At 43.4% G+C, this 25,211-nt stretch overlaps 2 protein-coding genes across 3 annotated transcripts in view; both read right to left on the reverse strand.

Annotated features, from left to right (window-relative positions):
* The window catches only part of lrpprc (leucine-rich pentatricopeptide repeat containing), a gene marked incomplete at its 5' end in the record, with an annotated part of 69,466 nt that extends 48,884 nt beyond the window's left edge, over positions 1-20,582 (reverse strand). Inside the window, 16 exons of the mRNA XM_080450418.1 lie at positions 429-486; positions 1,189-1,216; positions 3,607-3,676; positions 4,421-4,511; positions 4,595-4,713; positions 12,829-12,936; positions 13,267-13,372; positions 13,822-13,979; positions 15,096-15,240; positions 15,434-15,560; positions 15,672-15,758; positions 15,911-15,969; positions 16,897-17,018; positions 17,508-17,630; positions 19,079-19,281; positions 20,368-20,582. Coding sequence (XP_080306544.1) covers positions 429-486; positions 1,189-1,216; positions 3,607-3,676; positions 4,421-4,511; positions 4,595-4,713; positions 12,829-12,936; positions 13,267-13,372; positions 13,822-13,979; positions 15,096-15,240; positions 15,434-15,560; positions 15,672-15,758; positions 15,911-15,969; positions 16,897-17,018; positions 17,508-17,630; positions 19,079-19,281; positions 20,368-20,582 — 1,819 coding nt within the window. The remainder of the gene's footprint in view (positions 1-428; positions 487-1,188; positions 1,217-3,606; positions 3,677-4,420; positions 4,512-4,594; positions 4,714-12,828; positions 12,937-13,266; positions 13,373-13,821; positions 13,980-15,095; positions 15,241-15,433; positions 15,561-15,671; positions 15,759-15,910; positions 15,970-16,896; positions 17,019-17,507; positions 17,631-19,078; positions 19,282-20,367) is intronic.
* Positions 20,583-21,251: 669 nt separating this feature from the next.
* Positions 21,252-24,456, reverse strand: znhit2 (zinc finger, HIT-type containing 2). Of its 2 annotated transcripts, none has more exons than XM_080450504.1 (2): positions 24,328-24,456; positions 21,252-23,222 (listed from the first exon to the last, which is right to left on the reverse strand). In XM_080450504.1, exon 2 carries the CDS (start codon positions 23,139-23,141, stop codon positions 21,348-21,350), a length of 1,794 nt encoding a protein of 597 aa, XP_080306630.1. In that variant the 5' UTR covers positions 23,142-23,222; positions 24,328-24,456; the 3' UTR covers positions 21,252-21,347. The 2 variants fall into 2 exon arrangements, with proteins under 2 accessions (XP_080306630.1, XP_080306631.1); XM_080450505.1 differs by having other exon boundaries at positions 24,340-24,454.
* Positions 24,457-25,211: the final 755 nt, after the last annotated feature.

Here is a 25,211-nt window from a genome sequence, read left to right on the forward strand (position 1 = left end):
CGATACACTAATTTCACGAAACGATACGATATTGGGCTCACAACTTCGATACGATTTCGATACGCACTTTTTTATTATGAAAATATATGAGGGAGAAAAAAAGCAAATGCAAACAAATAATTCCGTTTTTGCATTATTCAGACATGCAAACTTGTAGCTTTTCAGCTACAATAGCCGTTTTGAATCCAAATAGGGCAATAGTGTGACACCTGACCCGAAAAAAAAAAAACATGTTGTCACCCTTTTCACCTCGGGGCTGTTTGCATGCCTGATTATTATTATTGTAAAAAAAAAATCAAAACCATATTTTTTTCTCCCAAAACGATACATATCGTCACGAAAACGTATCGCGATATATCGCGGGACGATATATCGGCACACCCCTAGTGTGTGTGTGTGTGTGTGTGTGTGTATAAATGCTTTCTTACCAATAGGAGTGGAGTTCTCCCTGCAGAAGCGTGGATCGTTGTAGAGGAACTCCGTGATCTGAAACACATTATTATTATTTTAATTTTAGACACAGATTAGAGTCGCTAGACATAAATGCACAGATATAAACTGTGCATGTATGCATCCATCCATCCGTTTATGACATGCTTCTGAGATACGACACACTCATAATCATAAATCAATCTGTAGGACACACAGACAGAAATATAGAACTGTCAGCTACTGTATTTACTCAACAGGCAGAGTAGAGCTTCAAATACACTGCAAATGTGTTCATTTAACACGGTGTACCAGTATTAGGCCTTGTAAAGATGTATGTGCCTGACTGATGGTGTTCATCATATATTTTAGATTCTTGCCACATGTGATTGTAACAGTTTCAAAAAACACATGGCTACTGATTTGCTCAGCACAACTCTTCAATAAACCTAAAAATAAGACATTAACTTTTGTTACATATGTATCCATATGTGACCAAATTAGCATTTTAAACATTATGTTTTACTTTAACTCCCCGAGAACTGTGTTAAGTAAGGATGTGTCAGAAATATATTCTTGCAAACCTGGCAACCTGTTACTTTATTTTGTTATGTAATATAAAATAGATAGTATATATATTATCTGGGGATTTATTTTCTTGTGAATCAAGTTTTAATTTTCATTCATTTCATAATAAATGCAAGTGATGAAAAAAAGAAAGAAAAAAACATCTAGACAACATGGACAGCGTTCTCTTACCTTCACCATGTCATCCACATTGTCCGACCTGCAGGGGGCAGTAGAGGACAAGATATTAGTCACACACACACACACACACACACACATATATATATGTATGATCAAGCTGGTGACTGGTCACTCATTTTCAAACAAGAAAAAAAACATGTTTTTTTCACCATATGAAAATGCAGTTTGAGTCAAATGAATGCAAATAATTGGGTGCTTATTGCATAACAATAAATATGCTCCCCATGGTAGTTGAAATTAATATATTTAATGCCTTGAAAATGTACTTGTATTTTTTCATAAATCAATGGCCTATTTTATAGGAGCTTGTAGAACTGCTATTTTCCTTATTTTTTGAAAATCTTTGAAACTATATGACGACATGGCAATAATAGGGACACTAGGTTGGAAGTGGGTAAGTCTGTCAGTGAGTGGGTTTTATACATTATTTAACAAATGAAAAGTATAACAAGAGCTTGAGACTAAATAATAACTACATTGTATCCACTGGAACACAGGGTTTTTTTCTCCATAGATTTTGGACATGCAAGGTTTCCAGACGATATGCAATATAGACTGGAGACATGAAAGGTTAGTGACAAAGTGCCATGTCTCTACACATCACCATGATGGAACCGCACACTACACTGGCCTATAGAAACACAGATAGATGCACTCTGGTGTGCACAAGACACCATACAAGACTAGAAAAGCTCAAAAGACAGGATCCACAAGTACAGGTTCACCCAGACACCCACACAGCAACTAAATGATGACATAGTGTGACATTTGTGGCATTGTCAGCTAGTTGTCGGGGGGACATGAGGGAGGCAGGGATGAGAATGGTGTGGAGAGGAGGAGAAGAGGTCTTTAATGATTAAATTATCCCCTGACCTCGTCTTTGACAGGGGCAGGTCCCCCATCACACCGACATGTGCATGTGCACACGCACGCACACACAGACACACACACACACACACACACACACACACACACCTAGTGACAACCACTCCCTCCCCCAAGTGACAAGCCCAATTATGACCCCGTTATCCAAGCTAACACGGACAGAACTGTGTGTGAGTGTGTACGAGTGTGTGCACATGCATGTGTACGTGCCTGCATGATAGAAAAGCTTGACTTTTCAACCAGCAGACAGATTTTCATGAAATCGAGCAAAGCACACACACACACACACGGACAAAAAAAAGAATACTCATTTTAAAAACTGAGCTATACCAAAAGAATAATACATTGATGTATTGCTGTGTGGGTTTGCTGTATGCCTGTATGTCTGCTTACACCAGATTAACTGAACAGCAAAGAAAACTGAAGGTCTGTGTCGAGTCCTTCACACATTCAGTACGATTGAAGGACCCTGTTCTTCAAACATAACAGAGGAAGCAAGCGCTCTCAAGTGAAGCCACACAGAAAATTTGTACAATTGAGATATTCCAGTGTCGACTTCTATATGAAGTGTTTCCCCTGAACGGAGATGTTCAACAAAGAACAAATACAATATGTAGTATGGGAGGCATATTACAGTATGTTAGCCATGATGTCATAACTTAAGCCATCTTGAGTCGTTTTCCCACAATCCAACTAGCCATCATTTCACTCCAACTCCAATTATTATTCCATTTATGATTTGATACATGCTAATAAGCCTAATTATTCACCAAAGATTCTGAGTTGTTTTACACAAAATTCCAAGTATTCGAATGGAAATCTGATTGTATGAATTAACTACGATGCTGCGCTTGCGTGTGTGTGCGAGTGCGTGCGTGCGTGCGTGCGTGTGTGTGTGTGTGTGAATATTCATACACTAAACAAAAAACGGAGGTCAGGCCTTACCCCAAAGCGAACACCATTTGACTGTATGTGTATGTGGCGTTAAACTGTAAATATTCATAAACGTGCCCTCAGCAAAAGCCCAGAGGTCAGGTCCCCATATAAGGGTAACACTGTGTGTGTGTGTGTGTGTGTGTGTGTGTGTGTGTGTGTGTGTGTGTGTGTGTGTGTGTGAGATCAGTATGGCTCTGGGTGTGGTGGGGCTGTGGCGGGCATCTGCTAATTTGCATATCTCCCACGGTGCTTTGGGCCGAGTGCTGAGGGATGAAGGCCTCCATATGCATGAGGTATTGGTCTGTTCACGCGTGTGCATGCCTGTGTCTGTATCTGAGGGGGTGTGTGTATTTGTGTGCACGTGTGTGGGAAGAAGAGCGTGTCTTTCCCTGCAGCTGGCAGTGCACACTGTAGATGGTGTGATATGTTGCACATGTCATCTAAATAACATATGCCGTGATGACCTCCACAAGGCCAGGGGCCCTCCCTTAAACACCCGTCACAAATTATGAGGGCGAACACGAAGAAACGTGGAATGTTAAATGATAAAGAAAACACACAGGCGGGCGACAGGACAAACGGACTCACTTTTTGAATCCAGTGATGAGACTGCCTCGCCAACCAATGAGGTCCATCTCAGGGAATGAGGGATCCGACACTGGACAAAGAGAGAGTACGGAGTGAGAAGGAACAACATACATTGTACACAACAGCTAAATCTAATAACTTTATTTGCCAAACAAATAAAGTTATCTTTATAGTGAAATAAAATAAAGTAGCATGTACGATAATAAAAAATCTAAAATATATTTAAGTGCCTTTAAAAACAAGCAGAATGTTTGCCCAAGAGGTGGCAGCATGGCGCTACAGGAAAGGCCATCGGTCAGCAAAGCCAGTGGGGATTCATCATCTGGGGAGTATGAAGGTGCAAAGCCCACCCCATAGAAATCCAGCCAGTAGTTTTACACTAAACTGTTGGATGGATCAACGGACCGGCCAACCAACATCTGCACCTTTATAGCCTTGTTGCTAGCAGGGCGAAGAAACAAAGAGACTTGGGGAGTGAGGGAATATACTGTAGTTGAGACTAAAGCGAGAAAAAGACAGAGGCATCCATTATTTAGCATCCTTCTCCATCCTGTCGCTCTGTCCATTCAGCGGCATTGCTGCATCTCGTTATACAGTACATTCACACAGACTAATGTCTTGAAAGGCCTGATGAGCGCTGAGGAGAGGGTGGGTGGGAGGCTCTGTGTGTTGACACTGGTTCAATTAGCCCGCAGGCGAACCAGCGGCGATTATGGTGAGTGTCTTAAGATGCACTGGAGCTATTTTGGAAAGTGTGTGTGTGTGTGCGCGCGCGCGCGTGCGTGCGTGCGTGCGTGCGTGTGCGTGCGCTTACATTTGGTGTAGAGTGCTGCTAGGTCACTAGCAGCGACCTTGCGAATCTCTGAAGAATGAAAGCCTTCTAAGTCCACAGAGTAGCCCATCTCCTGAACACAGAAACACCTGCATGTTAGGACGACTGTTGGACAGGACACAAGAATACCTGGTGTCTCTTTACACACACGCTCACCTGCAGGGTCTGGCGTGCAGCGTCGTTGTCGGGGAAGACTGGGATGATGTAGTTGTTGAACGTCTCCACATCAGCGGCCACACCCAGCTCCTGCATGCCTTTCAACACCTCCAACACACCTGCAACGCACACATGGACATGCTCTCAGACACAACAAGCATTACAGACCATTAAACACATGGTGAATCTCTTAAATATGCCCCTTTAGAAGAGGCATACTGTAGATTAATACAAAAAAAAATGTAAAAACGCAATGGAAGAATAGGTTAGGAGGATAAGCAATCATCAGTGGAAAATGACTAGTTCCGCCACATGGAGAGAATTCAGCTGGAAAAATTTAAGTATTCGAATCAGTCTGACTGGAGATCATGTGCAGAGGTAATGCGAACCATTTTCATATTTTCTGGGGTTGCCCTTCTGTGGCTCCATTTTGGAGATGTATCCACAGTGTCCTGGAAGCAGTTTTTTGAGTTGAAATTCATTTAGAAGAACTTGAATGTACAAAGCAGGATAAATATCAATTAAGGGTATTTATTACTAGTAGCATCCAAAAAGGCATAAACTAAAAAAATGCTTAAGAAATGTACAGACTATAAATGAGTGGATTGATTTTATCTATAATAGTGTGTGAGTAGAGAGACAGATACTATATCTCCCACTATGTATGTTTGTTTATGTATGTAATGTGTCAGTCTTTTTCTTTATCCGTGTTTGATTGTTTTGTTGTAGTGTCCGTGGACACATTAAGAAAAATTAAATAAATGTTAAAACTCAAACCCGTCTGCTGACAGCTTTAAATCTTGACCATAATTGCCACAACCAACCAGAGATGCTCTTTGCCCATTGCTTCTTGTCTCGCTCTACAAAACATTGTCCTATCTAGATAAATAACTCATCTCATCTGTAAAATGTATTTAAAAAATGGAAAACGTATATTTCAAGGGGTTAGTGTTTTGTTGATAAGCCAATAAACCAATTTAGGTAAACTTGTGTTCAGACTGCTAGGGTTCCTGGCAGCTTTTTCTTTCCTGTATTTGTTATATTGGAAACAAATAGCTGTAGAAATGTGTCCAGAAATGGCAACTGTTGCAATCATTTGACAGACATTAACATTTCCCCCACATACACAATCTCATATTCAGGCCTGGAGCTGTGGAAGCAGTGCTTTAATCTGGGTCCAAGAAATAAACCAACACGTACAGTCTCTCACCCGAAGAGTTGGGCACAGATTCATAAACTCGGTCTCAGAATACTAATGGCTGCTCCTCACAGCCCTGGGCTGGACTGGTGGATACATGCACTCACATTCATTCAGTCACTCTCTTCGCTCTCACAGCCTGAAGTGGACTCTTGCCCCATCACCCTGCTCTCTAGCAAAGCCCTGCGGTCCTGCCCCAGGAAAATGGGCCAAAACAGCCACATGCATATGGAATAGCAACTCACACTCAATATGCCCTGAAATGCTCGTGTGTGTGTGCATGCACGTGTGCATATTGAGGAGCCACTTTGCATATGCTTGAGAGTTTGCCCATAGAAGACATGGGCCTAAATTAATGTGGGTGTGCGTTTGTGTGTGTGTGTGTGTGTGTGTGTGTGTGTGTGCCGCACACTCCATTTGAATGTTGTCAAATTGGGGACATGATTGGTGTCCCCAATTGAATTTCACAAAAGTTTAATCGGGTTAGGAGATATGGAACGGCTGTCAATGCAATGTCCCCAAAAGCTTGCAAAACATGTGTGTGCGTGTGTGTATACGCATGCTCAAATGCATACGTATCCATATTTAGTGTGTTGCTATGTGTATGTGATGACATAAATATCAAGGCATCCATATGCTATATATGACCGCTGAGAACCGACCAATACACCTTGTTCCCATGCAGACCTCAGCAAACTACTGCTAAGTGCTTCCCAGGGTCAGTGCACCTCGGTGTGTGTGTGTGTGTGTGTGTGTGTGTGTGTGTGTGTGTGTGTGTGTGTGTGTGTGTGGTGTTTACTCTCCACTCTGAGGTTCTGAGACACACACACACAGGCTCTGTATTTCTGTGTCCTCTTGGGAGGCGTGTGTTCACCTGGCAGTCTCTCTCTTTAGCTGAATAAAAGATGAGGCCAGTGCTTTTATCCGCCATTAAAACCCACGGCCGGGGGCTCCATTACCCCAGGTAGGGCTACCTGAACCACTCTGGCCCGTTCATCTAGCCATCCCGCCATCCATCCAGATCACTCATTCATTCATCCCCTCTCACTATCCCGTCTTCCGCCCACTTTCAAGAAAAAGTAAACGGGCGATCTGCCCCTCTCTTCTCAATGGAGGACGCATCCGTAGTTCCGTCTGCTCTGTCCATTCTTGCCAGTCTCATCCCTGTCAGCTGCCGTGTTTTTATGAAAGGGAGAGAGGGAGCACCTGTTTTCCTGCTGAATAATCCATGATGCATTTGGTGGTGAGCCAGACGGATACAGAACAAGTGAATGGGGAAGCGGACGTAAAAAAGCCCCGTTATACTTTGTTGAGTGCCAGTGCTGCGCACCGAAAATAGCTGATCTACAAGCCCACAACATGTCTCGCAACCACACCTTGTGAACCTGTAGATCAACTATTTTCGGTGCGCGACACCGGAACGAATCCAAGTATAAATGTATATGTGGCCATTCCGTCTCTCCTGCCTCACGTGAGATTTCTCAATCATCAGCACTTTTTGGTCGACCAAGAAGCCTGTGTGTGTTTAGAGTGCGTCAGAGAGCTTTTTAAAAGGCATGCATGCTTATTCGATGATTGCTAAGAGGAGGTACATGAAGCCGAGCGTCTATTCCGCGCATTCACGTCTGGCTGTTTGAATGACCGTTTTAGAAGAGCACCTTGCATTTGCAGATGGGGAAAAAGCGCTTTTTAGTGCTTTTTGACACAACCCCAAAGGGTGGCGCCAGAGGAAAGGCCATGGAGTCACCAAAACAGTAGGGTTCATCTTTCAGAAGCATGACTGTACAGCAAATTCCATGACAATCCAGCCAGTAGTTTCCAAGACCAAAATGTTGAATGGAAGGACTGACCAGCCATCCTTAAAGAGCCCCACCACTACTGGGGCTGAAACAACTTTTTCCCATGAGGGCAGCAGTACGGTCAGCAGTATGCCCCGCGGGGCGCTGCGCAGCCAGTGAATAATCCAAGCACCACCGAAGAAGAGTACACCCAGAAATCACGTGATCACAACAAAAAAAAGCTAGGCACCTTTCATGTAAAAGGATTTATACAAGTAAATTTTTCTTGGCTTTCTGTTGTTTTTCTACTGTTTTTCAGAAAACAAGCCACATTCCAACGGCCATAGCTCTGGAATGGAGGATCGCGACCGGCTGTCTAAATAATTGGGGGAAAAAGGAGGAAAACAAGAAATGATGACTGACAGTCATATTATACCAGCTGCATGCTGTATTTTGCATTTGAGGGAGGGGGGGGGGGGGTAACAGCAGGCAGATGAAAGTTCGAGCAGGGGGACCTACAGACAAAAAAAAGAAATACAAAAAAAAATACCCAGGGGGTCCCTGGACCCCCCCCCTTAGGGGTCCCTGGAGACCTTCGGAAGACCTACAGAAAAAACCCAGGGGGTCCCTGGACCCCTTGGGGGGGGGGGGGGGGGTAACAGCAGGCAGCGCAAATTTCGAGCAGGGGGACCTACAGACAAAAAAAAAAAAAATACCCAGGGGGTCCCTGCCCCCCCCCCCCCCCCCCCCCCTTAGGGGTCCTTGGGGGTCCTACAGACCCTTAGGGGTCCTCAAAGCGTTCAGTCTGTGTGTGTGTGTGTGTGTGTGTGTGTGTGTGTGTGGCTTAAAGACCAACTCGATGCAAATTTCGATCTCGATGCAAATGAGGCAGCAGGGTCTCCTCATTGGCTTAACTTCGATCGCGATGCAAATGAGGCAGCAGGGTGGGTCTCCCCATTGGCTTAAAGACCATCTATGACTCTGAGGTATGGCTGTGTATAGACCAGCGGCTTTGCAGCAGCTGGTAAAAATACATTGCACTTGGCATGCTCCAGGCAAGCTACAGCATTGGCCTACATGACTTGTCCTATGATGAAGCCTGATATACCACGTAGACCTGCACTATGTGGGCAGTGAGTAAAGGGCTTGGTATACTTTGTTATAGCATATCTGCATGGCAGTGGTCACAAGATATGATCATCAGATTCATGTCTGCAGGTTAACTGTCAAACAAGAGTAGAGGTGGAGGAGAGGATGAGGATGTGGAGTGAACCATTACCTGTCATCTTCTTCCATCTTTGGACATGAGTACCTGTCATATCTCCTCTTCTCTCTCCCCCCCTTCCTCTCTCCTACGTCAGTTTCTTGGTCTGTCTCCTAAAGTAAACCTTGGTAGCGATGAGACATGTTGTGTTGTTTGAAAATATAATTTCCAAGCAGCATTCCTCTTCACAGAAGGTAGGTTAAAGAGGTTTTGATCTGCATCAAGTGCGCTCTTTTCTATCTGTCCCATTTTCTTTTTCCTAGCTCATTTATTCCGCCCTTTCACCCTCTCTAATCAGGGTGACACCCTTGCTCTCGTCCCGGCAATTAACATGACCCAGGCTAGCGCATAGTTAATGGAAGACTGCATGACCCACCGCTGCCACGGTGCTGTGGCCATTAAAACAGATGAAGGGAGGGCTGCACTAAACAAAAGAGTGGACGGGTTGAGGAGGAGGGCACACAAAAAAAATAGTGATGGGGTTTTGGAGTGGGGCAGACCAGACATGAAGGCCTTTGCATCTCTCCTGTCACGCGGAATTTCAAACCCAAGACCTGACAACACTGCCGCCCCCCCCCCCCTTCATATGTTTTCCCCAAGTCTCCTGGCTTCCTCCTTTCCTTCGACTGTGTCAGAAGCAATAAAGGCACGTTACGTCGAGAGGACTGACAAGCACTGGCTTTGCTGGCGGCAGGTGGAAGCGTGGCCTAGCATATGCTTCCGCTAAACCCGCCAAATCCACACCTCATCAAAATGCAAACACCCCCCACCACCACTTCCCTACTGTTACTCGGCTCCAGCTTCTGCCTGCTAGTGACACCTGTGGACAAAAAGTGACACAACGCTTAATATTTCATGGGCTGTGCACACTGGTGCGCGTAATCCAAAGTGAATTCCCTCAGAGCTCTCGCATTTACATGAAATCAAGTCACTCCGCATCAGTCACGTCACCTGCACACACACACACTTTCTACAGCCAATGAGAGAAAGGACAAGAAGTGGCTGTATCATTCATGAGGGCTAAAGCCAACATGCTTGGGAGCGAGTGAGTGCATGTGAGCAAAAGAGAAATTTCCCGTCATCCCCTTATCCTTCCTTCTTGCTTTAGTTCCGCTAAGTGCCATGACAACTAAATGGATGTTTCGGCTCATCGTGTTTGCATGGATTTCAGAGCGCGTGGTTGGTTAAAGGGTGAGAACCAGCACTGTGTGTGTGTGTTGTGTGTGTGTGTGTGTGTGTTGCAACTGGGCTCCTGGCACTGAGGCGTCTCCACTCAAAGCAGGGAATCTGCACATACGATACAAGTCGATCCCGACTCCTAGTACCATGCCAGATCAAATGCTGTCAATTAGCTGACAGTGGGAAAAATACATAACTTATTAATGGCTGGCCAACAAAAATGAACCCCAAAGAGACAGTGAGAGCTCAGCATAAATAAGACGTTTTAAGAGCCGGCTTGTGACTGAGCACGTTTGACAGCGAGCGCCGGGCAAGACATTGTGGATTCTGACAGGAGTGTCGGGTCTCACAACGCCGCTTAACTGTCACCGAGATGATTTCCCCCCAAAGCTCATCAAATACTAAACACGGATTTAAAGGTAAAGCAAGGGGAGGGGTGGGACTAGAGCCCACAGATTTGATCCAGAACTTGGGGACAGGCAGGCACTGGAGCAAAATGACCTTTGACCCTTTCGCCTCTAGTCTGTGCATGCGTAGGGGTAGGTGCGCGTGCACGCCCTGGTATGCGACATGCCTTGGGCTACTGAACCTCCCTAGTGTCCCTAGGGGAACCCTAGGCTTCTGCCATGAAGCAAAGACATCAAGTCAACACCAAGTCAATGCACTCACGCACACACAAACAAACGCGCGCACACACACACACACACACACACAGTGCCCCTTTATCGACTAGTCAAACTCAATGTGAAGTTGTCATAATTCATTTATGTCAAAAACTTTTCTCAATTCTTGTGGTGTAATAAATTCTGTCTTTCCTACGCTGTTTCGCTTTCAGCTTCCTACCGTCTGTCTCTCCTACACCACAACATAGTGTACTGCCCACTCTCCTTATAGGATTAATGTTTTAGAGCACAACTTTGAACTATGGAAACTTTTCCAGTCTGAGGGCGAGACTAGATACATGATTGATCACCGAGAACATATCCTAGGAGACAGTAGCTAGAGGGCTAAAATTAACTAGCATTTGGAGATGGGGTGAGTCAGTGTCATTTGGGGGCAGGCTTAATCTGTCCAGAGAATGGCTGACATCACCTGATAAGTAAAAATCTCTTCTAAACTTTACAATCCAACGCTCTAGAGACAGAGAGTGTGTGTGTGTGTGTGTGTGTGTGTGTGTGTGTGTGTGTGTGTGTGTGTGTGCGCGCGCGCGCTAGGGGTGTGCCGATACACTAATTACACTAATTTCACGATACGATACACTATATTGGGCTCACGATATCGATACCATATTTGGCATTTATTTTTAATGAAAATATATGGGGGGGAAAAAAAGCTTATGAAAATATATTGGGGGGGAAAAGCTAATGCAAGCAAATACTTCTGTTTTTGCATTATTATAAAAACTAAAAAAAAACTAAAAAAAATAAAATGATATTTCCCCCCCCCCCAAAACGATACATATCGTCACAAAAACGTATCGCGATATATATAGCGGGACGATATATCGGCAAACCCCTAGTGTGCGCACTTCTGTTTGTGTCATTATGCCTTCTAACTTTCAGGCAGGGATCAGGCTTCTTTGCCCTTGACTGCCCTGAATTTGTGTAATCCCTCCCAGAGGGGTCACTCATTCATATTTGAGGAGAATTCTCTTCTAAAAGCCCTTTCTGTGGCAGAGGCCTGATGAAGTCATTACCCTCAAAGACCGTAAAAATAAAAGCATGTACAATTTAGGCATTTAGCAGACGCACGTAACCAGAGTGACTTACAATAAGCAAATGCAGAGAGACAGTGTAGTGCCTCAGTAAACTAGGATCACGAGTAAACTAAGAAGCTAGCATCAGCCTAAACCAGGAGTCTTCAACAGGGAGTCCGGGACCCCTAGGGGGTCCTCAGAGTTACTACAGGGGGTCTGCCAAATCTTTGTGTGATGGGGAACATTAGCCGAAAATCTACAAGCTCTTGCATCGGCTATTTTCTGAGATTTGGCGTAGAGGGATAAAAGAGCAGACCAAGTACAGAGCCAATGGTCAAGCTGACTAAATATTTACGGTTTGAAAGGTTAACTATCTGAAAATAGTAATACTATCTATGAAATAGTTTAATCTGCACCAAAATTGTATACAATATGTATGGGGTCCCTGCTTCATTTGTCTCTCAGCTTGGGGGTCCTTGGGCTGAAAAATGTTTAAGACCCCTGGTCTAAACAATATTCTATAAAAATAATTTGAACATATAGGATATAGGATACCACCAGGTAGCCTGGTAAACCATCCCCCTTCCGGAAATATCATTTGATTTCAGGAATGAGTCTGGCCTGAGAGCTTGTCTGGGCGTTTCCGGAATCCACAAAATGGACTAGCCAATCAGCGTCCTCGCTCATTGTTCTGTGATTGACAGCGCACGTTGGCCAATCAGGTGGAAGCCGAGTGAAGCAGAGTGGAGCTGAGTGAAAACGAACAGCGGGCATTAAAATTTTCACAGCTGTATTTAAAAACTTTTTAAACACTCTCAAACTTGGGGCAAGCACACACCTAATGTGCTTGCCCGAGTTCAGTTCGGGGCTCTCCCCAGGCTGGCAGAGGGAGAGTAACGCCCAGGATTACAGCTTAGCCTTAGGCAATTGGCACTGGGTGAAAAAAATGGGTTATAAAAATCGTTGGATTACAATTTTTGGGGGAAAAAAGCACACAACTACCTAATATTGTGTCCAGAAAAAAAAAAATGTTTCACATTGCAGAGCACAAGCAGATAGTAGGCGAGGCTGCATGAGGTATCATAGCACCCAGGCGTGCATGTGTGTGTGTGTATTTACCTGCAGTGCTGCGGTCCTTCACATGCTGCACAAGCAGGGGCCAAAAGTAGTGAGGCCTTAAGGGTAGACCCTGCTGCTTCACTGCCTTCATCAGTTCATAGGAAAACTCTGAAAATAAATCATAATCAGTTCAGTAGTGTTTGGTGCAATGGTGGCAACTTCACTGGTTAACTCTATTGGTCAAGCTAAACAGCAGACATTTTCCCAGTTACAGTAAGTGGCATGACCTGTCCAAACCCCTTTCTGTTCCAGATCTTGAAAGCCCCCCCCCCCCCATTCTGAAATTCCTTCCAGCTTTTCATGACCATGAGGAATTTGTATAGTGATGGCAGGGCAATCTGTACAGGAATAGTGTCAGTCTATATGTGTGTCTGTCTGTGCGAGTGAGTGAGTGAGTACTTTTTATGATGTGCGAGTGACTGAATGAAGTGTGTATACCTGTCTTCTTGGCCTCCAGAGCACATGACAGAGCGAAGAGCAGTGGTGATGCATGCAGATTGGCATCCTGGAGTTCTTCACAGTAACGCACAATCTTCTCCACAGGCTGAGGTCCACATGCACAAACACACATTCAAAATTGCTTTAAAATCATGTCCATTCATATAGGCATACAACGTGATCAACAGTGTGTAATACCGTTTTACTGCCAAAGTTACCGTTCACATGTAATTTTTGGTGTTTCCATGTTGTCTTACTTTTGCCTTTCATTAAAACAGCTGTGGAACTAAAAATATATATTCTGAATAGACAATTCACATGTATTATTTGTTAACAAATGTACAGTATTTGTATTTCAAAACAGATACAAAAAACAAATTCTAGGCTTCATCAAAATGTTTTCGGTTTGTCTGAAAAAGGAACAGAAATCTTAATATTCTCTGATAATATGAATGAGCGGTCTCGCTATGCGGAACGCTCACAGCGTTATGCTCAGAGCTGCCGTGTTGCATTGTGTGTGTGTGTGTGTGTGTGTGTGTGTGTGCGTGCGTGTACCTTCTCCATGTTGACACAGTGTCTGAGGAAGAAGTTGCCCAGGTTGGGGCTGTCAGAGTTCTGGTTGTCAGCCTGCAAGGTGGGGAATGTCTTGAGGATTTTGAAGGCTGTGTCCTCCTGGCCCTGCGTGATCAGGCTCAAACACAGGTTCATAGCATCTACAGAAACAAGAGGACATTTCCTTAAGCCACATCCATACACATACAGCACGCACATACCCGTTTCCCTTTTGTCTTTGTTTGATTAGCCTTTTATCGAACCAGGAATTGTGACTGAAAGGAGAACATTCTGCTTTACATTATTCCATCAGACAAGCCTTGCTCAAGGGCACCTCAATGGTAGTTGCTGAGGCATTTGAGAGCATTTCTCATTCACCCTCCCCCATTCCTGATTTTCTTTATGCTGTCCAGAGTTTCAAACCCATAGCATCCCATTCACACGCCTACCTTTCTCTTGCCTTTAGACTACATGCACCCACAAGGCTATGGCTACCCTCTGCCTGTGAGCACCTCTGCACACTTGCATGCTAAATCGCATAACATTTTGTTTTGACTTGGTCCGAAAATAGCAGATCTACAAGCGCACAATGCGAGGTGTTGTGAGCTTGTAGATCGGCTATTTTCAAAGTTTTTGCCTCTTTCTTATATTATTGTTTTGTTAGTACAGTTTGTTGATTACTTTTAATGCAGTAATGCTTTGTTTCCTTTTTTTTTGTCCTAAAAATGTCTTTAAAGTCCTTAAATTGTCACTTTACTGTCACCTGGGGAACCCTCCAAAATCATGTGGGGACCCCCCTGGGGGTCCTGACCCACAGGTTGAGAACCACTGAACTAGGGTACCAGGTAAACATCAATTGATGGTGTTTCTTTTGAGTGTGATGTCTTTTACCCTGTTGTATCTACAGTGCATTTCTTGCCCTGTGGCTGTATCTTAACTGCTGCGCTGCCTTTGACGACTGAACGTCCCTGGCGGGATCAATAAAGGTCTTATCTTATCCTAGTCTCCGTCTAAACATGCACCACATGCTAGCATACGGTACAGTACTTAGCATTTGTGGACAAGCAAACCCTATATATCTATTTAAATGACATGCATAGCAACTTATGTGAACGAGTATGTATCGAAATAGTCTATAGACATCAAGAAGTGAAGGAATGAGGAGAGGGAGAGGTGGAGTTTGAAAAGGTGAGTTTTCAGATTGCAGCGTAAAATGAGGAGCGAGTCTGAGGAGAGGATTTGTGTGCGTGAGTGTGAGTGTGAGTGTGTGCGTGTACCTGGTACATAACCCCTTTCATGCCTCATGCGCTCCACCAGCTCTGGGATGTGCTGCTCGTGTCCAGCCATGGCCAGAGCAAAGATCACCTGCATAAGGTCCCTGTCCATCAGACTGCTGTCTGCACCCTCCACCGTCTCCATTGTCTGACAAAGAGAGAGAGAATTAAAGACAGAGGCACACAGAGAAAGAAAGGGGAGGATTGAGAGGCAAGGGGGAGTGGAAGTAAGAGATTTACTTTAACAAAAGGCACAATACATATACAGTAGACATCGACAAGTCAGCTGTGAACTGTCCACATACGTACTGTAACTGAACACTGACTGAACAGATACACACCTTTTTAATATTTTCCATATCTCCCTTGTCAGCGTATGCAGTGAGCAGTGCCACATAAGTGTCTGGACCAGGTTCGATACCCGCTCCACGCATCACAGGAAGGATGTTCACAGCACTTTCCATGTCACTGCACAAAACACACAAACACTTTAATAAAATCATCCCAACATAAAATAATGTGGTATGCGAGATTGGCGCCATTGACAGTTTCAAATATTTGTAATTAAAGATCACTGACCCCGCTTTGGCGTGGCCCGTTAACAGGGAGTTGAACACAGCTTCAGTGATTGGCAGATCTTTGCTCTTCATGAAACCTAGGATGGTGCTGTAGGCAAAAAAAAATAGTTCAGGAAATATGCTGTCAAATGCTGCTCTGTTAATGTCTCAATCAAGTGCATAATCATTCATGAGCGTCAGTCTCACTACACAGTCCATTCTTGTCTGTGGTAATGCCAGTTACACAAACTGTTATCTTACCTGGCACCCTCGATGTCTCCAGTTTGGCAGAATGCTGCGATAAGTCTCTGGTAGGTCACCTGGGTAGTTCAAATAGAAGTAGCTAGTAATGAAATATTACATAATCAAAATAATGCAATTTTAAACATAATTCATTGCTTTAAAGTTATTATTTACAAATTATTCACACACATAATCATGTATCATTATGTCTACTGACTGACTTCCCATGTGTTGATATTGTAATGACGATGATCGCTCTCGTCTTCATGTTTTTATGTATGCAATTCATTTTGTTTTGTTTCTGTGTTATGTCAAATCTGTGTATTATGTGTTGCATACATTGCTGCTGGGTCGCAAGACACATTTCAGTGTGAGCTGATAATAAAGCAATATCGTATGGTATCGTAATGATGACGTGCATGGTGTAGTTGTATTGTATGGATGATGTACAGACCCAAAACAATGACATGTCGTACTACATATGCTCCTAAATTGCCATTTCAATTAATTAATTAATATTAATCTGAAAAGGTTGTATTCTGAAAAGGGTGTAAGAAAAACTAAATCAGCTCAGAATTTGTTAACATTGACCTACAACAGGTAACATAATTAGCTACCTTACTTCTTCAATACATCATTTACCATTGTATTGTTAGTCGTTTATGGCCACGTAAAAATGCAATACAGTTGGTAGCAGCATTATATTAAGTGACATTCTTGTACTTCAAACTTCCTCAACAGTGTGGATGACAAAATAAGAATATATAGGATAGAAAGGTAAAATAGTAGTAGTAATAAAACAAAATAAAAATGAAACTGATTGCTATGCCGGTCTTTTTTGTCTTGTATTGTCTGCAATAATTTGTTTACATTTGTGTTTTTCTCTGCACCAGGACTCTCAAGAAAAATGTTTTTCAGTTCACTGTAGACTTTCATATTAAATGAACAAAACAAAACAAAAAAAAGTATTCAAAAGAAAGCCGTGAGTAGCCTGCAATACATACTCTGTTGGGTGTAACATTAGCAGCTTCCATCTTGGCCAGGAACTCAGTGGGGGAGAACTTGAACTCATTCTGCAGGTAAACCTTCAGCAAGGCGTTGTAGTGGCTGGCATCATATGATGCACCTAGACAAAGAGATGGGAAAATGCTAATACAGTACACCGTAACATCCTCAGTGATAACGGAACCAGGAAAACTGTACTCTTCGGAATTCCATCTATTTGTTTAATTTCAACACTATTAGGGAGTTAAATTAACACTACAAAATTTACTGTGTGGTAATAACAATAGGAAACCAAGCCATGGCGAGGGGCCGACTGCCTAAAATAGTCTCCATGTAGATGAAAATATGATTTTCTGTACTTTATGCCCAAGTGATCCCTGAGCAAAATAGTTCCTTCATTACATTGTGATGCAGTGCATTCAAATTAACTCAGAATATTGGAGAGCGACTGATTTATTTCACTATAACAGTTTAACATGAACACCTTCCCCAGGTCTACCATAATGTGACACAGCAATGTAAATAACAGGACGATTAAAGAAGGGTGGGTGTTAGAGATGCGCGGATGGGTTTTTTTGTCACCCAAACGTCCTATGGTGTGTTCTCATACCCAACTCCTGTAGCTTGTCCCAGATGCGGTGTGCGAGCTCTGTGCGCTCAGCCAAGGGCATCTCTGGCAGCAGAGAGCCACAGCTACGCAACAGCAGGAGAGCCTGGTTACCACTAGGATAGCCTATACCAAGACAGACAGGAAGATAAAAAAGATAGGAAGAAAGAATATAGATATGAGGAACGAAAGAAATAAGGGGAGGAAGGATGGGGAGAGAGAAATATAAGTTTGGAAGAATTTGAATTAATTTAAATAAGTAAACAAGAGAAATCAAACGACATCCTGAATTATTATTTTTTGTTGCACCTGTCCAAGACAACTGCCTTTTTCACTGTAGAATAAATGTGTTTCTGTACAGTTACATCAGGGATCCTGCCTGATACTGTTTTTGGGTTAGTTGATGCTCAGGCAACATGGGTATTTTAAGTTTAATTAAAATGATGTCTTAAAGCAGGGGAGGCATTGCAGGTGGTCCCTGGCCAAAGTGGCCATGCATTCAGAATTAAAAAATAATAATTATTATCATTATAATTTTTTTGGCTTTTAATAAGTTTCAGGAGTTCTCACTGTATGGTGTGTGTGATATGAAATGTGGGCTTTCCATAATCATAGTAATCCTTAATCATATTCCATCACATTCAAGGGCTTTTGCTGAGAAAAGAGACAGACCCCAGTCAAATTAGAGCACTGCATAGGGCAGGTGTGTTTGTCTGTGTCCAGCTGACACTCGTTGACGCTCGTTAATGTTATAGGCATAAAAGCAATTATGCTTCTGCACTGTCAAATAGGCCAACGTCTAATCTAAGATTAGCGGGACTGGGACTCAAGCACGGACCCCACATGCAGTTCTGTCAGGTTCACCTCTAGACTGTGGAACCATTGGCGCACATGTCTGTATGTCAGAAACTGAACAATGTGGGCTATTAGCATTTTTTTTTTTTATTGTGTGGTGTTGTATTCTTGTGATATGGATCTTCCTAGGTCTGAAATAAAGATTGAATTCACCATTGAGTCACAGGACTCACTTCATTGAAAACAAACAAAACCACTGTATTTTTTTAGATATTATGTTGATATTATAGCCATTTTATTTGATTAGATATGTGATGTTCCTGACAATTAGTTGACTTTAGGTGAAAAAGCCCGCATATATCGGTATCGGTTGATATCGGTATCGGAAATTAGGAGTTGGACAATATCGGAATATCGGATATCGGGGGAAAAAGTGGGGTGGGTCTATGATGGACCCACCACGCAAAATAGTGGTGGTCCCCAGGTTGATATTAGTCAGGATGGTGGTCCCTGGGTCAAAATCAGTTGAAAACCCCTGTCTTAAAAGGCATAAATATGGGACATTTTCCCAGCCAAGAGGCCATACATATTCCTCTTGGCCTAGAACTTAATCTTGACAGATTGCACCTCTTCTGTCCTCTCAGCTTTTTAAAGAAATAATGGTAAACAACGTTCTGCACTCTGTCCTGCCCAGCCTTTAAAAGATAACTTTCCACTAAACAGTAGCGTCCCGGGTGTCTGTCTCCCTACTGTCCCTCCGGTCCTGTTGCCTGACCTACCTGTCCTGCAAATGTCGTGGAAGATGCGGAGCAACTGGGTCTTGGTGATGCGTCCCGTCCTCCTCACAGAGCTGTCCAACTTGGCCAGGGCCCAATCGAATGTCTGTGCCTGCTTGGAACGCACGCCCAGGCTGGCGTCGTCCCTCTGCTCTGTAGCCACAGCGTAGCCTCGCATGGTCCCTGACGCACAGGGCCACACTTGCCTGACAGCATAAGGCATGATGGAGAGGCGGTGGATTCAGGGAAAGAGGAGGAAGAGAAAGCCATGAGGGATGTAATAACAACAATTATTATTTAGTCCCAACGACGCTCCTTTTGGTTATTTTTTCGTCACTGTACATTCGCAAGTTACGTGAAATGTGTCCTCTGCATTTACCCAGTCTAACTTTTAGGAGCAGTGGATGCCATTAATGCAGTGCTCTGGGAGAAATTAGGGGTTAAACGTCTACACTGGGCAGACTGCTGGCAAATCGTGGACCTCTAGTCTAGTACCCACTCAGCTATGGCTGCCCACGGATGTAAGAGATAATGTAATGCCAGAAATGACAGAGGTAGAATAAATTACATTACATCAACAATAAAAGTTTTATCAGTTAATACACACAAAGTGTCCACCTGAGCACTGAGCAGTACAAAATGATGTCCTGTAGTATATTGCACCCACAACCACTGAATGACGACAAGCATCACTGTCCCTAAATGACCTTCTTGCTTATTTACCAAGAGCCGTGACCTTGACCATATACAAGTCACTATATTGCTCCTGGGTGCCAGCCAGAATAAACTGTAGCCAAGTCATTAAAACATGAGCCATGGGATCAGTAGACAGACTAGCTGCATGGAGAGCTTAGGCCTGTTTGCTAGTGGCTGGCTAACCTAGAGGCAGAGATTATTGTACACACAGGGCTAACGTTATACACATCACATGAGTGACAGTTACCCATGCTGTTAAAAAGTAAAATAGTGGTACGTTTTATAAGAAATAAAAAGCCATTAATTGTTTCATGGCTTTGAATTAAAAAAAAACAAGTCTAGGTTACACAACCCTGACCAAGTTGCCTTATGTAAAAAAAGGGGAGGCCATATTTGTTATTTATATACACGTTTGAATGACACAATGAATATACATCTCTTCACGACACACTTCATTAATAAATAATCTTATTGTTGTCTGCACAGCACGTGCTGAACGGTTAACTGTCATTCATTGACCCTCAATGACATCCCCTGAATGTTATGTGATCCACGCAGCATGGACCACAGCTAGCAGGGCTGTCCTGTGTGAATACCTGGGCGCATGTTCCACACCGGAGGCGACCTGTCTGCTGCACGGCCCGGTGGTTCTGCCGCCGACGGCCCCGCCGTACAGCCGGCTGAGCGGCGGTCCATTCCGCTTGGTGCCGGTGATCTGAAGCAGCCCCGAAGGAGAGAATTTGAGGAGCCGGGCTGATCTCAAGAGCGCCGCCATGTTTGATTTCGTCGCAGCAGCACTATGGAAGGGCATCCGTACCACGTGACCACTCGCTCAAAGACTACATGACGAGACCACTGTGCTTGATGAGTAACAGGATAGGTGGGCACCAAGGACGAGTGGGCACCACGGTGATAAATTTGCTATTTTTTCCAAAATGTAAAACAATTAAATACTTGGATTTTTTTTTTAAAGTAAAGTATACATGGTTAGAACATGCTTAAACATTCAACAATTAAAGTCTAATATTTCTACAATTGCTACAAATCCTGTATATCCAGTATTTTTGAGGCATAAACAAGACGTTGAAGGATAAAATTATGTCTGATATTGATGTACCATGCATGTTCATATCATGTACATTTAACATTACTTAAGACCATTTTTTCAAATATTTTATTCTTTAACATTTTGGACAAAAAAAAATGTACGTCCTTAGTGCCCACCTATCCTGCATCCTGTCAAGTGTATGAGCTAGTTTATAGGTTAAATGTTGCTGTGCCTATTCTGCTGTTCATCTCTGTGAATGTGCGCACGCACACACACACACACACACACACACACACACACACACACATATATATATATATGTATTTTTGTATTCATGTGTTGCATTGAGAAATCACAAAAAATATCTTCCAATTTTTCTTTTATTACAATATTAACTGTTAAATAAAAATACATATATATAAACATGCTGTGTTTAACAATCTGACACAGAAATGCCTTTTTGATTCATGTGTTGCATTGAGAAATCACAAAAAATATATTACCATTTTCTTTTATTACAATATTACTTTATTGTCTCAATTCTTCTATCAACACACTATTCCCCATCCTCTTTCCTTTCTTCCAGCTCTCCTCGACTGATCTCTTCTCTTTCTCCAACGTAATCCTCTTACTGCTCCATTTACTGTGCTCGTTCCACAACCCAATGGCCAGTCTACGTAATTCACAGGCGTTGTCAGACACCCAGGCCTGAAAGAATTCACACTTTTTCCCTGCCAGGAAGAGCTGCTGTCTCTTTTCTCTTTCCTCAGCTCCTTTAGGCAAAGCTGCTCTGGCCCTGGAAAGAGCTGAGCGGAGCTGACTCAGGGCTGATAAGCAGTATCCAACAGAGTCTGTCTTGCTCCTACCGGTCATGATGTGAGCTACTGCTTCCACTGCCCTGGCTGGTGCGTCAGGGTCCTCCTTGTCAAAGTAACCGCCAGTCAAGACGGCTGCCTCTCCGCACTCTAGGGCCTCTTGAAGGAAGCTGAACACCCTACTTGAGCTCAAGGCTTCAGACACGGCCAGAACCATGTCACAGAACTCCAAAGTCAGTGAGTCAATGTCACCGTTGTAAAGGTGCAGGGTGAAGGCGTAGCCAAAGAGTGCATTGACCAAACCGTAGCATAAGAGAGGAGATGGACTGGCTGTCAAGGAACTCAACTTTGGAATTTTAACGGAAATTGGAGGGACACTGGGCGAGACTGAATTTGTTGCCATGACCTTGTTCACGTCCTGTTTGTTTTGTCCTTTGGTCTCTCTCAACCTTTTGCCCGAATCAGCCTGATTATGAGCCATTTCTGGCGGTATCTTAACTTGTTTACCAGTAAGAGTGTTAACAAGGCTAGCGCTTCCCCCTTCTCCTGCCTCTGCCTCCAGTTGTCTCTCCTCTTCCGCCTCCAGGACCTTCACCAGTGCCTCAGCTCCCTCGTCATGCACTTCCCACCACGGCCTCCAGAGGGGAACCAGCCCACCCAGAGCCCCACCTTTGAGCAGGTTCACAAACCCCTCTTTCTCCTTACCGTTCAGGAGTCCCCAGAGTGACTCCTCCGAAAGCATATCGAGATCTAGCCCTGAGAGTCTATCAGCCAAGTCTGTCTCCTCTTCCCCACCTTCAAATGCATCAGCGTCTCCCTCTCCCTCACCGGTGGTAGCCAGCAGCTCCCCGTCTCCACCCTCCTCTCCATCAAGCTCTTTAAGTTTTCTCAAAATACCCTCCACCTCTGTTGCACTCCCTTCCCCAGACTGTTGAAGCTCAGCTAGCCGGGATAGAAGCTCCAAAATCTGGGCTCTCTTTTTCACTTCTCCATCCCCCTCCTCATCGCTATCTGAGTCAAAGCCCGCCTCTCTTAAAATACTTTCCATCCCTCCCTCCAGGCTGTCTGCCTTTCGCCTGAGACCCAGAAGGACATCCTGCATCTTCCTCCTGCCCTCAGCCTCCGTCTGCCCCATGTCTTTCAGTTCCTGTACAACCGATTCCTTGTAGAACTCCTCGGAGCAAACAGAATGATCCGGACTCCGATAACACGCCAAGCCACAGTAAGGCACATTACACCGAGGACAGGTATAACAGGAGGCTTTAGACTGGCACAGTCCACAGACCAGGGTCTGTCTGTGGTCCTTTCCATCGTCTGGTGTCTGGGCCGGTGTGAGGAATTCCTCCTGGTCGGCGGTTCCTCTGGAGGGCAGCACAATTCCATCTGTGGTCACACTTTGGGGTTCGGTTTCATCCCATTCACTGCAGAGGTAATCGCCTTTTGGGGCAATGTCTGTTAAAAGACGCCTCACAGATAGAGGGATTCCCTGTCTGCGTATTGGATTCATGGTGGTAGAAATGGGCCCAGTCAGGCACGACGTTAGAGCAGAACGGGGTAGCAGATGTGAAGCTTCAAGTTTAAGACCAACCTAAACAAAGAATATAAGAAAGAATGCTGTGACCAGTGGCGAAAAGTAACTAAGGAACTTTACTTTACTTAAGTATTTCCATACTTTATACTTATAGTCCACTACAACTCAGAGGCAAATATTGCACTTTAAAATACAAATATGCATTACAATTATTTGACAACTTTAGGTACTAGTTAGTACTTTGTAGATTCAAATGATTATTAAAAAAACATACTTTAATTGATACATTTATGATGTATTATAATAGGTTAAGCTACCCAGCAGCACATGCAGTAATTAAAATCAGCCCCACCCCAACATTACTTTAAGTGATGAACATGTTAACATTCTAATTACAATCTATACCATTGTGAAATGGGCCATTCAGAATGAACCATTTCACAATCCCATTTGGCATGATAAGTTTTACGTCTGGTATTGTAAGTACATTGTGATGCCAATGCTTTAGAACTTTTACTCAGGACTTCTACTTGTAACAGAGTATTTGGACATTGTGGTATTGCTACTGTCAATGGTGTAAAGTAAGTACATTTACAAAGTACATTTACTCAAGTACTGTTCTTAAGTACAATTTTGAGGTGTTTTTACTTTACTGGAGTATTTCCAATTTTCAGTACTTTTGCTCTACTTCTAATACTTTAGTTACTTTGCAGATAACCACTTCAGCCCTTTATACATTTCAGCCATTTGAAAATAGCCGATCTACAAGCTCACAATGCGTCGCTATGCGACACATTGTGAGCTTGTAGATCTGCTATTTTCAATAGATTTTTATACATTTTAAAAGTTGTGAAATGTGATATTCTGTAGAATGAGTACTTTCTATTTTTGGTACTTTAAGTACATTTTGATTACCAATACTTTTGTACTTTTACTCAAGTAAATTTAGAATTCCAGACTTAACAGAGTATTTCTACATTGCAGTATTAATACTTTTACTCAAGTAAAAATTTGTAGTACTTTTTCCACCACTGGCTACTGTAGTGTAAGTAAATAATCTGAATAGTTCTTCCACCACATACACGCTATGAGCTGAGCTCCGTTAGTCTTAGATGAGACTAGCTGTCTTGTATCTGTGTACATAAACAAGCGTTAGATGTACCTTTAAACCCACCACGACGGCGCCGATAGTAGTTTGTAATAGCGATTTAGCACGATGTATGTAACATGTATTTCTTCAGCCAAGTTGTTCTGCGTACATCACAAAACATGGAGCATCAGGAACGTGCCTGGTTTGTTTTGCCGTAAAGTGGTACGTCGCTGTTGTGTTGTCGCTGTCTGATGACGTCTCGCTCGCTGTCGTGAAAATCTATATTTTCTCACATGAAGAGAAAATATAATAAAGTATATTAGAGAAAATATATGAAATAATGGTATGTTTTACATCATTTTTCCTTATCAGCAAACATAGGTAACCAAATTGAAAATTATAGTAATGACAACATTGCACAGAGCTATCAACCAGTTTTGTATTCTACTTTTTGCATAACTACACTATTCAACTACACACAATTAAATAGTACTTTTATTGTCTCCGCCAGGCCGAAAGGCATGGCGAGAGAGTATGTTTTCGCCCCTGTCCGTCCGTCCGTCCTGTCTGTGTGTGAACAGCTAATCTCGTTGGCCCGGTCGCTCCGAAACTGTGCACACACTCCCTGGATGCCAATTCAGAACCTCTGCCCCAATTTTTTCACATGAGCCTGTTATAGCGCCACCAGGAGGCCGATTTGTGCAAAACCCTTTTTTTTTAACATTACTCCGACAGATTTTATCCAAACGTCATGCAAATCGGTACACAGTATCTCTATAGTCATGTGATCAACACAAATCTGTCCGATTTCCCATATTCCATCCTCATTGCCTATGGTTGGCTTCCAAAGTTTGCAGGATTGGTCCGTTTGAACAAAAAGCCTCAAACTATGCACGCAGCTTGCGATTTCCGTGAATTTTCACACGCACATTCCCACTAGGCCGAGGAAGAAATGC

This window comes from Gymnoscopelus braueri, assembly GCF_963280865.1.
Source record: "Gymnoscopelus braueri genome assembly, chromosome: 14".
Taxonomy (NCBI): Eukaryota; Metazoa; Chordata; class Actinopteri; order Myctophiformes; family Myctophidae; genus Gymnoscopelus; species Gymnoscopelus braueri.